General features: G+C 41.1%; 1 protein-coding gene across 1 annotated transcript in view; it reads left to right on the plus strand.

The window, feature by feature from the left end:
* TNFSF11 (TNF superfamily member 11) overlaps positions 1-14,385 on the plus strand; it is a 37,821-nt gene that overhangs the window by 3,695 nt on the left and 19,741 nt on the right. Inside the window, exon 2 of the mRNA XM_006914953.3 lies at positions 6,101-6,285. Coding sequence (XP_006915015.1) covers positions 6,118-6,285 — 168 coding nt within the window. The 5' untranslated portion in view covers positions 6,101-6,117. The remainder of the gene's footprint in view (positions 1-6,100; positions 6,286-14,385) is intronic.

The raw sequence follows: 14,385 nt of genomic DNA on the forward strand, positions 1-14,385 counted from the left end.
CCTGGGTCTGGCCGCCTGGCTCGGACCCCCCAGCCCTTGCATATTCAGGAGAGGAAAGTGACTCTAACGAGAGGGCGTCCGGCGCGGGGACAGCCTGGCGCGGGGCCCGGCGCCCTGGCCTCTGGCCCCCGCGCACGCACCCGGCGCCGCAGCGCGGGGCGCGTCCTAGTGGTTTGAATTTCCCCCGGCGACACAGCATTGGCCGCTCACCTCTTCTGGAAGTGATCACGCACTTTCCTCCCCTTCCATGTCTCGCTGGGAGCTAAGAATTAACTTATGTCCCTTTGGGAAAAAACAGAGCGCCTTCCCTCAGGCACCGAACCTTCCTGCCCCTTCCCGCCCACCACCTGGAGGGGTTGGGCTGGCTGCTTTACAGGTAGGCTCGGGGCGGGGGCGGCGGCTGGAGCCTCGGGTGGTGATGCCCCAAGCCCTCAGATGCGCCTAATGACCAGCGCGACCCCGGGGTCAGCTTGCGCTGGGCGAAAGAGAAGGGAAGGACCCTGGGTCTCTCCACCGAGGTGGGCGGAGGAAGGAAGCAAGGTGTGTGGGAAGGTGGGGACGTTCTCGTCCCTGACAAGTCTCGCTGCAGTCTAACAAATAACCAGCCTTTTAAAAGGCGAGGAAGCCAGCTTGGAACTAGCGAGAGCTAGAAAGGAAGGGGTAAATGTGTCATATTATGCTTTCTGGTGGTTTATGCTCTTGTATTTTCTTGGAAATTGCAGTGCAGTTGGTTGGATTCATTCAAATATTCTCGTTTGTTGCTGTGAACTCTTTCTCAGAGGAAGTGGAGGGCTGACTGTGCATTTTTTTATGGGAAAAGAGAGTTGGGTTTGGACTTCATTGGTTTTCAGATTCAAAGGTGATTACTAAACCAAACTGGACGCGTAAAAACATGGCATTGCTCGGGTCGGATGGGTTTTTGACATGTGCCAAGAGTCTGAACTCCATTACTTGTAATCATAGGCTTTTTGTTAAATATTCATTGTCCACTAGTTTGCGTTTTATAGAACTAGTTTGACTGTATAGTAATAAAAATAATCTTTACCTATCGAGAGGTTTTTCCCCCCCCCCTATAAAATAACTTTTGAGTGGTTTACTTGCAACACAGATTAAACAAATCTGCATGAAAGCGATGAAATGTTTTTTCTTTCACTGGAACATTTTGCAGTAAAGAATGAGTGGTTTATATATTTTCCCATCCATGTTGCTCCCCCACCCCCCCAATGCTTCTGTGTTGAGTGCCTGCATTGCACAGGGCACTATTAATTGCTATGGGATATGGGCTAAGAATCATTTATTCCAAATACAATGTCCACTGACTGTGCATGCCGTGGGCCAGGTAATTGAGACGCTTACCACAAAAGGCTTAACATTCTTAGTCAAACCAGAGAGCAGCATTCAGAAAAGGACTAGAAGATGCTCTAGTTCTCTATCCTTTATCTTTCCTAACGCCCTAGGGATTTGGCATTTTCATAGTGGTAATAGCGAAGTGAGTGTTTGGCATTGAAAGAGCCATAGGGAATGAATGAGTTCTAGGGACCATGAGCAGCTTAGATCGGCTAGAACCATGGAAATCGACATGGCCAGGTAGGAGAGTAACTTGCTGGGCTCTTATTATGGTTGTTTGGCTTCTTGGTAGGAATTCTCAATATCAATAGTCTGGCGGGCTGAGGATCACTCATCATAACTTAGCGGTCTTGCTGTCCATAGATAATAGTGAAACTCTCAAAACTTTTTCCAAAGTAAACATGTAGGTTAGTAAGCCTAGCTAGAACATTTTCATTTGGAGAATGTAATGCCATCAGATTTCTGGGTACAATTTTCCTAAATGGCATGAAGATTGAGTTTCTCTAAGACTTATGCAAAATATGTTAGCCATTCCTCTGAACCCAATTTTGTGCTGCATTTTTAAAAGGTCATCTCTAGGAAAGAAGTAAGATAAAGAGCAATGTATTCATAAGAATACACCACCAGATCCGGCTGCATATTATTGACTATGGTATCTAAGTTTGATACCTAGAGGAAGCTTAATCATTTAGAGATACATACTGAAGTAGTTACAAATGAAATGCTGTGATGTCTGGAGATTGTTTCAGAATAATTGGTGGGGAAGGTGGGGGAGGGGAAGTGGTTGCTTAGAGATGAAGCAAGATTGGCCTTGGCAATGGTTGAAGCTCATGATGGGTACGTGGGAGTTTGCGCTACAATATTTTTCCACTTTTATATGTGCTGGAGGCTTTCTTTCAAAGTTCTAGAGAAGAGAAGAGACTCTATGGGACCTGTCACCGACTTAACATTTTCACTTATGTCAACTCCTTTGATTAGAACTGGGCACCAAATAAGAGATCATTTTTTGACTCCTCCTAAAGTTGTTTCTGAATGCATTTGAACTGGAATTAAATCCTCTAGCATCAGGTAATGTGTTTGCAGTTTACAGGAAAAAAATGAGAGCAAGGGACCAGTTTTATTGTTTTTATTTAAGGAGAAAGGGCATACAAATCCTTAAGAAAAAACAGTTCGGTTTCATTTTAAATGCATTTAGAAGAATACCCAGAATAAATAAAAATTACAGTGACATAAAAAAAAATTTCTTTTTTCCTTCTCAACTCATGTTTGAATAGTTAAAAGTGAATCAGCCTTCTGAATGTTTGTAGATTGCTGTTGCCTAGATTAAAAAAAAAATACTAGATCCAGTGTAGATTGGCTTTTTCCCCACCAACCTTGCCAAAGAAAAAATACCATGTGGCTTGTGCTATATATTTACCACATAGTATTCATACTTTGGTTTACAAAAAAAAAAAAAAGAAAAAGAAAAAAAAAGAAAAAAAAGGAAAGAAAAAAAAACTTTCGAAAAGTTGGTTGTAAAATTTATGTGCACTTTTTTTTTTAACATCTCTATAACCATATTCAAAATTTAGAGATAAGCTTTTCAGAAAGCTCAGTCTCTGCTGCTCTTTTGTGCACACTGATCCCCCATGATGCACATCGACCTCCCTGGCTGTTTGCTACCCAAACAGGGCAGCAGTCACTACTGAAAATCTGATGCAGAGGTGTGCGGGCTGCTGGTTTGAAAAGACAGATAACGAAGTAGCACAAATGTCAAGCATCCTGCCTCATTTAAACCTACACACGATTAAGTTTCAAGGAAGTTTTTTTTTTTTTAACTTTTTTAAAAGACTGAGTTCATTTCATATGAACTATATCATCTGATAAATGCATTTTACAAATCTGTTTTAAGTCAGATAGTCAAGATTTATTTAACGTTGTCAGACATTTCTAGGCACAGCGAACCCATTTGTAACTCAGTTTACAGTGTTTTTTTTTTTTTTTAAATAAATTTCTGTGTTTCTCTGTGGAGTAGAAATTCCAAGAAGGTAAAGACTGTTTTGCTCACTACCTTCTTCGTAGCATCTAGCCCAGTCTTTGGCATGTTTAGTTCACCGAGAAAGCTTTTCGACACTAGAAATAGATCCATTTCTCATTTGCACTATGTAAATGAGCTAATATGTAAATGATTCAGACTGCTGTGTCAGGAGGCGGGTTGTGGGGTAGGAGGTACAGCCTGTCAGTGAGTGGATGAGCACTGCGGGGTGTCCAGCTCCAGTCCCGCGCCCAGCCCCGCTGCTCCTTGGCAGGGAGATCACGCAGCAGGGGCCCTGGTGGATGTGCGTGTGCCGCCCCGCACCTCCACGCCCCCCTTCCCTACTGGCCTCCATTCCTGGTCTCCATTCTCAGAAACGAGAGCTGCCAGAGGCCTGAAGTGGGAAAGACAGTTATTTGTAGATTAAAAATAAATTTCACTTAAGTAAAAAAAAGTAAATAAATGAGTATATCAAAATTAGTTAGGCTATGCTGTCATGATGTCTTCTGGGACGATAGTTTGTGATGTTTTATATGTTTTAGCTCTGATGTTGTCTTCTGAAGCCGTGGTTCTCAGTGGCGCATTGAGACGCGTGGGAGAGAGTCCAGTGGCCCCTGCCCTTCGGGATGCTGATTAAATGGGAGTGGGATCTGGAGATGGACATTTTTTATGGGGAGAGGAAACTTTGCATCATATTTCTTTGCGTGAGGTCATTAACCATTGATAAGTGTTGCTGTACTCTGGTACTAACTGGTGTTACTTGTGAAAACACTTTAAAATTGATGTCCAAGGAAATCTCGAGTCATTTAATAGTAGAAAATCTGTATTCGTTTGAGATTTGAAAGTGTTACTTGTCAAACGCTAATGTGCATCCAAATCACCTGGGATCTCTTTAGAATGCAGATTCCCAGGCCGGGTGCAAGGTAGAGGAGGGCAGGGTTGTGAGGGGGGTGACTGAGTTCTGCATTCCTAATCAGTTCCCCGTGAGCCTGAGATGCTGCAGGTGTTTGGGCCTCACTTCCAGTAATGAGAGTGTTCGAGACTGCTGTTTCTGACAGGTGATGCTTGGCTTGTCGGTAGGACTTGGGCTGAACCAATTTTAGGGTCCCTAGGCACTTCCCCTCTGACACACACTGTTCCTTTAGCTCAGCAGTTTCCTGGTGGGGAGCCAGCTGAAGCCCTTGCATGCTCCTTCTTTCTTGAGGTCTGAACTCAACGACCCTTCACATCCGTGGCCCAGACTTCTCTGGTTTTGTGGAAACTTATTGGCACAAGTGAGCTTTTTTTTTTTTTTTTGGAAGTATGTGATTGAAAGCTTTCCTTATATAAAAACTCACATATTCTGATTCTTACTAATTATTTTAAAGAAAATATGAAAAGTAAATCTGGATTGCAAAGAGTTTTGCTTCATGAGCGATACCTTTCCAAGATTATAGGTAGATAAGCCTTATCTTTTACAAGACTGGAATAATAACATCCATAGAAGTGGATGCACATTTGTCGAAAGGCTGTCATTTTATCTTGAGAATTTCGGATATGGATAGGGTACTTTTCAGGTTATTTATGATGGATCGTAAATAAACTCAAACATCTTTCTGATTACTTTAAAAAAGGTAATTATATTATGGAAAATTTCCACCCTGACTTCAAAGAAAGGGCGGGAAGGATTATAAATTGCTAAAAAAATTAAATGAAAATTCTGAACGTGAAAAAAAAAAAGATAATTACACCGTGGAATAGGGACTTGGTATTATTGGCTGGAAACTTCTGTAATTTTTCCTGTTTTCCCCCGGTTTTTCATCTAATCTGTATCTACTAATAAGTAAACGTACACGAAGTACCGTGAATTTTTTGAAAGTAAAGGACAACAGATAAAACTTACTATTCAAACAATCGTCAGCTAATTATCTCTACCCTTTACTTGGCAGTTGAACCCACTACAAAGGCTTGTGAGAAACCGGGGTGCAGTGGGCAGAGAATCTCAAGAAAACAGTAATACTAAAGGAAGTACTTAGGTTGGCACATGTTTAATTAGATGACCGGCTAATAACTTGATGGGGACATTTTGGGTGGGACAGGAAGTGTAGCATCCCCTCAACACATATCCGCATAGCCGGCTCACCCCACACTGCCCTCCTCATTCCTGTGACACCCTATCTCACACACACACACATTCCCAGGCACCCCCATGACAGATGGACCACGCCAGGTTGAGAAATCCTGATGAGAGGATCGACAAAAAGGAAAATCATGCTCTGGCTTCAGGTTTTCTTTGGGACCAGGAAATGGATTTCTGTCCCCCTTTTCTTTGGCTGATTCAAATGCACATTAATTAATTAATTAAAGATGATGTTAATTTCACTGGGTTTATGTCGGTAGGCTTCATGCTTTGAAGATCTAAGGGGGCTTCCCATCTAGCATGCTGCATGGTAAAGGCAAAAAGCTTTCTCTACCTGCCTCCACCACGTGTGACTTCCTTGCCACCCCATCCTCCATGAGGACTTCACCTAGTCAGATGATTGTGACAATTTCCCCATGAATCACACGCGTACGCTTCTGTTGCAGATGATGATCAGCTACTTATAAAAATGAATTCGAAGTCAACGTTTTCTCCAATTTGAGGATGATTATATTAACTATTAATCATTGGGGACATTGCAAAAATGAGGTTTTTTTGTTCTTGAGTCACACTTTATTAAATAGCAGAATGATTAATGTTAAACATTCTAATATCCTAACACTTTTTCCCCCCTCAGATGGATCCTAATAGAATATCAGAAGATGACACTCACTGCATTAACAGAATTTTCAAACTCCATGAGAACGCAGATTTGCAAGACACAAGTCTGGAGACTCAAGACACAAAATTGATACCTGATTCGTGCAAGAGAATTAAACAGGCCTTTCAAGCAGCTGTGCAAAAGGTGAGTGCACACTGACATTATAAGTCAAGGGCCCTCACTGACTCTACTAATAATGAGATTAAAACTGGCTAAGTGCTGTGGACTCTGTTCTTTTTTCATTTTAAGAATTTGTAAAAGAGCCAGAGAGAATTTTTTAAAGGATTAGCAGAATCCTTTTGAAATTGGTGGCGATCGATTGTGGTGACCAGGGATGTTCACGTTTATGCAAATATCCTTTTCTTTTCTTTTCTTTTTCTCACACTTGGAAGGAGGACAAAGGTGGTTTGTGGTAGTGGGTCGGTTTCGCTGGGTCGAATTCCCTGCATAGAACCATTCCCATTCACAGCGTTTCCTTTGTGTTTGTTTCTGTGATGGGGGGATCCCTGATCTACGCCCTGTTGATCCGGGGCTCTGCCGAGAATAGTCGTAACTGGTCCATTGCTGTTATCTGTGGTGAGGAGGTAAGCAAGCAGAGCAGGCGACGATGAGATGGGCGGGACGGACATCCCGTGACATTTTCTCATTTTCTCGGAGAGCCGGAAGGGAAGAGAAGAGATGCAGACAGAGAGAGGACCAGTGACTTCTCGTGCTGGCAGTGCCAATTGGGAAACACTATAATAATCGCCTGTTTTACTTTCCTGGATAAAGTCACTTGAGAATTCGTCAGCCTTGGCATCATTATACTTACTGACTCCACCAAAAACTGGCTAGAAACCAGTGACTCCAGAGCCTGCGCACTGGCATGCACTGCATGCTTGCACGCACATCTGCGTGGACTCCTGTATCCACCCAGACATCTCAGCCTCTAGTTTGCAACTCCCTGTGCTACCTCTGATCATCTTAGAGTGAATCCCGAAGTTCTCAGATTCCTCACGTCTAAATTCAATGTTAGTTTAGTTTACTTTTTACAATGCCACACATAGTATTAGCATTTAAAAAAGAAGGAAATGTGTTGAACATAGAGATAGGTCTGTTTTGTAGAACCTTAAAAGTTGATATTTGCTGTATTTTATCAAATCTAGATACCACCAATTTTCAACGGTAATGCATTATTTTGTGCATCACAAAGAAAAAATGTTGGCTAAAATTTTAGACATGATTATCCTAGATTTTAGTTGCATCTTAATTTCAGAGATACTAAAATGTAAAAAAAGGACATCATAGAATTGATAAAGTACGTATTGCTCTTATGTATGTAAGAGAGCATATTGCTTATACTATTACATTTTCATTATAACTATCGTGTAGGTGCTTAGTTTTATGCAGTAGATATATACTTTAAAATATGGAATTAAATTCGATCTTTGTTTCGTATATTGTAATTTTTGAGCTATAAGCAACAGCAGTTCTGCTAATCTATTCGTTTTTATTGTTTTGTTTTATGTTTCATTTTCATTTGTCTGTTTTTAATTTCATCTCCCAAATACTAAATAATCCTTCTATAAACAATTTACATGTACTGGAAGTAATTATTCATTCAAAACTGAACTCCTAATTAAGGTAATTCTGATTAGGTAAAAGAGTGTTTTCTAATTTTCTATTTAGATCTCTTCATCGTAAGTTTATCTCCTTACAATGAAGAGAAATAAATTCTTAATTTTATTGGCTTCCTGGTCTTAAAAATTATCTTTGTGTTCATTCTGAAAGAATAAGTATGCAAGATTAGCCAAGATAATTTAAAAAAATAAATATTATTAAGAACAGATATCGTTAGCATTTGTCTAAGAAGGCAAGAATGGTTCATCTTAACAAGTCAAAGGAGAAGGACATTATCATCTCATCACTACTGAGAAGTGCTCGACAAGATTTTTCTTTTATTTCTGATGTTTAAAATCTATTAGAAAATAGAACTAGATAGATTCTTGATGTTACCCCAAATGGCTCATATTTAAAAGTTCGCTAATGATGGAAAACGGACATTTCTCTTACAGCAACACAGCGAAGATGCCCAGCGACCCATGTTATTTGCCATTGCTTGAAATGTACTAGCTTGTGTAATTAACAAGAGAATGAAGTAATAAAATATATGAAAATGAGGAGAAGGCAGAATTTAAATGTGATAAGATCGTATTTTGGGGAAAATTCCAAAGAAACTGAAAGGCTACTGGCAAAATAAAATAAGTCCATTTGTAGAAATTAATAAGTGATAATCACTAGCTGCCCCCATCTCAAACAATAATTAGAAAACATAAATGAAAGCTTACATTCATAATTTTTTAAAGAGCCCTAAAAATAAACTTAACAAGGGATGTACAAAGCTTATGGAAATAAAACCGGGAAACTCTACGGAAACTTTTGAAGTTGGACTGGATGACGTAAAAACATAAGTACGCAAATCACAATCTGTGAAAGACAGCGAAGACCTCAGAGCAGAACCTATCGCATGTGCGTGACTGTATGTGTGTACATGATTTCATGTCATATAAAATTATTTTAAAGAGGTGGGCATAGTTTGCATTCTTCAAAACTGGTGTAGGGAGAATTTGTTTCCTATTTTTAGAAAGCAGTAACCTTATCTCATGTCTCAAGGGCAAACATCCCGGATGGAGAGAGTCCTCGGGGGCCAGTCACTGCTCCTTGGCAGGTCTGCTACACCTTCTGTAGCTTCAGCGAGCTTCTCTGCCCTGACCTGCCTCATCCGAACTTACCTGTTCATTGTCCTATTTCCTTTGAGCTTTCTAAGTGACTGCCTAGATGATAAACCAATTTGTACTTGAAGATGTTGATGAGCAATAATAGCAGAATTTTTACTATTTTAGGAGCCTTTTGGAGACATGGTACCTCATCCCAAAAGAATAACCTTAATTATGAGAGATTCAGTACTAGCAAGCCAGGGGAGAGAGATTTGTGGGCAGACACGAAGTCTTGTTAGAAGCACACAGTCTTAACTAAACTAATAGGTTAGAATGACTCACAAAAGGAGTAGAACTTTATTTTATTAACTTCATATCTGTTTCTGTCATGCTATAGGACTTTACGTATTATGCGTGGGTAGTAATATCACACACAGGTAATCTAATTTTTAAAGAACTGTCATGATATACCGATGTGTGTTTGGAGCTAGAAGATTCCAGACAAGAGGATCTGTAGGAAGGAGACGAGATTTATCCATGCTTATCATTAGGGTCAACCAATGTTTATTAAGTGCACATACTGTGCTAGGCACTTTGCCATAACTTCTCCTGTGCCTAATGATTTACTTCTCTTTTATTCTTGCCAAATAATGACTTGCCAAATGTGTTATCCTTTGATAAGCATTACTGGTTAACACGACATCTACATATCTTGCCAAAATAATCAGATTATTCATTTCTCTCGCCAATGCTGAAAATAGGATGTATGTATCAGGCATTCATAAGGAGGTTTATATCTCAGTTTCAGTTCTCATATGGATAGTGAGCGATCCCGTGAAACAAAATTACATGTGTGACTGTAATTATTATTGAGAGATCAATCCACCCAGTGGTAACAAATGCTAGACACAAGCACAATATCACATTATATGTGTGCAAAGAGTGGTGTTTACCCAACTCGTCTTTGGTCAGACAAGTAATGCTGTTTTTCCCCGTTTTTTTGTTTGTGGCTGGGTTTTCTTGGCTTTTTTTCCCCTTTAGCACAGAACTCCAAAAAGCCTCTCAGTGATCCAGCCCTACCAACCACAATTTGCAAAGTCTCTCATAGCAGTCTAGGACAATAAAGAAAACACTAGTCCAAATACAGCGTCCGATTTATAAAGCCAGGCTTATTTCCAGCTCCAATGGCCTCTGTGGCTTCTGCTAGCCTGAGCTGCAGAGCGGTGAGCTCAGGCCTGAGCGCGGGACTGCCCTACATGGCGGGGAGGGCACATGGCCCTCCGACCTCCCGGCCAGTCCTAGTGGAAAGCCATCTGCTTCTGCATTAAATATACATTCTGAGGACTTGGGGCTGTGACTCTGGCTGATTTTCGGTGGTTGATTTCACATGGGGTACCTGTCTGCGAAAAACTTCCTGAAACTTACTTTCGGAGGTATCTGAGGGAACAGTATGCAGGAGAGACGTCAATATACTAATTACATGATCATTTTGCTCTCCGAAGTGAGATGTTCAGTATATTCAAGCTGACCCCCGAGGACATGGAAAGGACGCATGGGGACGTACATGTATACGTATTTTTCAAATATTAGCTTTTAAAAGCTATGTTTTTGTGAATATTTTATAATGTACCTGATATCCTGGAGTGTTTTTATTTAATATTTAAATAAATAAATATGTATGTTCGAGAGCATTACATTATTTTTTTTTCCTGTAAGAGCTGCACAGTCAGAAGTATTTGGAGACCATGGAATGAATTGCAAGCTCTGTCAGGACCAGAAATGCAGCCATTGTGTTCATATTTGAATATGTCGTACCTAATGTAGCCTCAAGAATGAAGGAAAAGAAGAAATGAATGTTTGATGACTGATCGTACTCTGTAAATTAATGTTTTTAAGTAAAAATGGACATCGGCCAACTCATAAAGCCATTCAGAATTATTATAAACCTGGTTTTCAATGATCTGATGTCTTTCCAATGTTACAATTGAGAATTATTAATATTATAGCCTGAGGCAATACTACAGGTTAAATTGTTTTGAAAATCATCTTCATCCTGATTACTTCCTTTAGTTACATTTTTCTCAGGTCTCTTAGCCTGTAAACTATGTGGAGTCAGGCCTGTAATGTGAACTAAAAACATGGCTCCGGCTTCTTTTATGAGTACAATTTTATAAAATTCCAATTTCACTCCAGAATATGATAACAACCAGCAATGAGTTCTCTTTTGGCATTTTCTTGACTAGCTACAGTTAATCCTTGACCAGCATAAGTTCTAATTACACAGGTCACTTAGACATTTTTTTCTATAGATACTATAAGTGTATCTTCCTTATGATTTTCTTAATTATGTTTTTCCTTTATCTTATTTTTCTGTAAGAATACAGTACATAATACATATAGCAATACAAAATGTGTTAATTGATGGCTTTTGTTATCAGTAAAGCTTCTGGTCAACTGTGGGCTGTTAGTAGTTAAGTTCTTGGGGACTCAAAAGTTATACGGGGATTCTCAACTGCATGGGGTGGGCAGCTCCCCATACTCACATTGTTCAAAGGTCACCTGTATTTGTTGGAGTCAGTAGCTTGTGAGCCTCCAAACACTGGAAAATTGGGAGTAAGACCAGAGAGCCATCATCATTGAACAATTCTTACTTGAAATTCTTTTTTTTTTTTTTAATTTCCGTGGGATCAGCACGTATTTAATCTCATCTCCTGCAGGATTTACAATGTAAATGCAAAATACCCCTGATATTAGGAGCAGTGTACCCGAATATTCACAACACTTTGATCCACAATGAAATACTCACTGTTATCTGGTCTCCACTGCTGTAACATAGAGACTCATCATTCAGCGAACTACGTAAGGCAGAAGTTTTTTCTCTTCCATGCAATAATCTTGGGGGAGAGAAAAACTGAGGGCAGTACTTGGGAACTGTGATATCCTCACTTCTGGTAGCATCCTATTGGCAGAACTTAACTCATGAGGCCATATTTGCTGCAAGGGAGGCTGCACAGTATCTTCTAGCTAAGTGGCCATTTGCTCACCATTTGCCATCGAAGGGGCTCGCCTATAACTGATGGGAAAAAAGGGTGATTGGATCCTAGGGGACAGTGAGCGGTCTCTGATAGCCACTAAACCCTATTCCAGCCAGAAAGTGGGCTCATTGCACGAGCAAGGGTTAACTGCAAACACATAAGTCCGTGAAAAATTTGAATGGTAAAGATTTGTTTTCTAAAGGTTAAAATTCTTCAGAATTATTTAGATTGCAGGGGAGAGAGAAATTTAAGAGTAGATTTAATAGCATGCATCTTTCTGAGGAACTTTCAAAAGTCTGCTTAGGTGACTCTGTGACTTTTGAACCTGGACGGTCACCTGAACAGTTTTTAGTAGCTTTTGCGGATTTAGGAACATTAATTTAAAACCAGAAAGTTCATCAGATAAAGCGGTTGTTTTTTGTATATGTAAAGCTGATCCCTTAGAATTCCAATGTGAACTATTACAAGAAGGCTATTTTCATTTTTAAAACTAAAATACGTTAGAAATCAATTAAAATTTGAGTAAATGCTAACTCCTAATGAAATTATTATCACTGGAGTTGGTGTATAACCATTTTTTTTCATTTGCTCTCTAGTGAAAGATGTATGTGCGCGTGAACACACACACACACACACACACACACACACACACACACACACACTGAAAACAGGGGAAGAAATGAAGCTTCATTCATTCTCTCTTTGCCTTGGTCTCTAAGAGTATGCATCCCAAGAAAGTTTCTTGTAAACCCACAAGGAAACTTGGGGTTTGGGGCATTGATGTTCCCAAATCAAGATGTTAGTCATGTAGTGGTTTTCCAATGGGATTCCTTCTCTGTTTGCCATAACAGTTTTGGGAACTGCAATTCAATCAACCCCAATCATATCTAGCATTTATAAAAGCTGTCTTTATGGGAAAGCTGAAGTAAGACCCGCAGAATTTTCCTACAGCACTGAGGCCATCTCCTGCTTTCTGCCCAACAACGGGCTCCTGGCTGTGATGTGTTCAGTCTCAGGGAAGATTCAGGGGAAAAGGGAGATGGTTTGCAAGAGAGAAATAATCAGGGAGTGGGGTCCTCAGAGGTGGACTTACCTCCATGCCGGAAGCAGTCCATGGTGCAAGAAGAGATATTCTGGATTGACAGTTTTAAAGAAGCAGAGATGAGGAAGGACCTGCCTGAGAGAGGAGCCCCTAACTCTGACTACGTGGCATGGAATTCGGGGCTAAGATTCCAGAAGTGAACAAAACCGAGGGTCCTCCGCTGGAGAGGAAGGCGCTGGAGGGTGGACTGGAGTGTCCACCAGGGGTGGCTCATCCTAGGGGGAGGACAGCCCGTGGGACTGGGGAAGGGCGTGCCCTGGACCAGTCTTCCCAAACCTGCTGGTCTCAGCAATCACCCGAGGACCTCGCTTCAAGTAAATAAAATACATGCACAAGGGAAAGGCCCCCGGGTCTGTCACACAGGCTCTGACTTGGCAGTGCAGGGGTCCGTCCTGTGACTTCAGAAAGCCTCTCCTAGCGGAGCTAATAGTGGTGGTGTTAATAGTAGTGGTGGTGGTGGTGGTGGTGGTGTTGGTAGTAGTGGTGGTGGTAGTATTGATAGTGATAGAAATAGTAGTAGTGGTGGTGATGGTAGTAGTAATAGCAGCAGCCGTGGTGGTGGTGATAGTAGTGGCAGTAGTATTTGAAGTGATGGTGGTAGTAATAGTAGAGTGGTGGTGATGGTAGTAGTAATAGCAGCAGTCGTGGTGGTGGTGATAGTAGTGGCAGTAGTATTTGGGGGTGATGGTAGTAGTGGTGGTAGTGATAGTAGTATTGGTAGTGGTGGTGGTGGTGGTGGTGGTGTTGGTGTTGGCAGTAGTAGTGATGGTGGCAGTAGTGTTGATGGTGATAGTGATAGTAATAGTATACTGGTGGTAGTAGCAGTAGTATTGGTGGTACTAGTGGTAGTCGTGGTGGCGGTGATAGTAGTAGTAGCACTAGTGGTGGTGATGGTGGTGGTGGTAGCAGTGGCGGTGTTAGTGTTAGTAGTGTTGATGGTGGTGGTAGTAGTGGTAGTACGGTAGTCGTGGTGGCGGTGATAGTAATAGTAGCACTAGTGATGGTGATAGTAGTGGTGATGGTAGTAGTAGTGGTGGTGATGGCGCTGGTGGTGTTGGCAGTAGTAGTGATGGTGGCAGTAGTGGGTGGTGGTGGTACTAGTGGTACTAGTGGTAGTTGTGGTGGTGGCGATAATAGTGGTGATAGTAGTATTGATAGTGACAGTAGTAGTGGTGGTAGTAGTAGTGGTGGTGGTACTAGTGGTAGTATGGTGGCAGTGATAATAGTACTGGTGATAGAGGTATTGATGGCGATAGTAGTAGTAGTAATAGTGGTGGTACTAGTGGTGGTAGTATTGATAGTGATAGTAGTGGTGATGGTGGTGGTGGTGCTGGTGGTGGTAGTAGTGGTGATAGTAGTAGTAGTAGTGTCGATGGTGGTAGTAGTGGTAGTAATGATAGTAGTGGTGGGG

Source organism: Pteropus alecto, unplaced genomic scaffold (assembly GCF_000325575.1).
Source record: "Pteropus alecto unplaced genomic scaffold, ASM32557v1 scaffold35, whole genome shotgun sequence".
Classification (NCBI taxonomy): domain Eukaryota; kingdom Metazoa; phylum Chordata; class Mammalia; order Chiroptera; family Pteropodidae; genus Pteropus; species Pteropus alecto.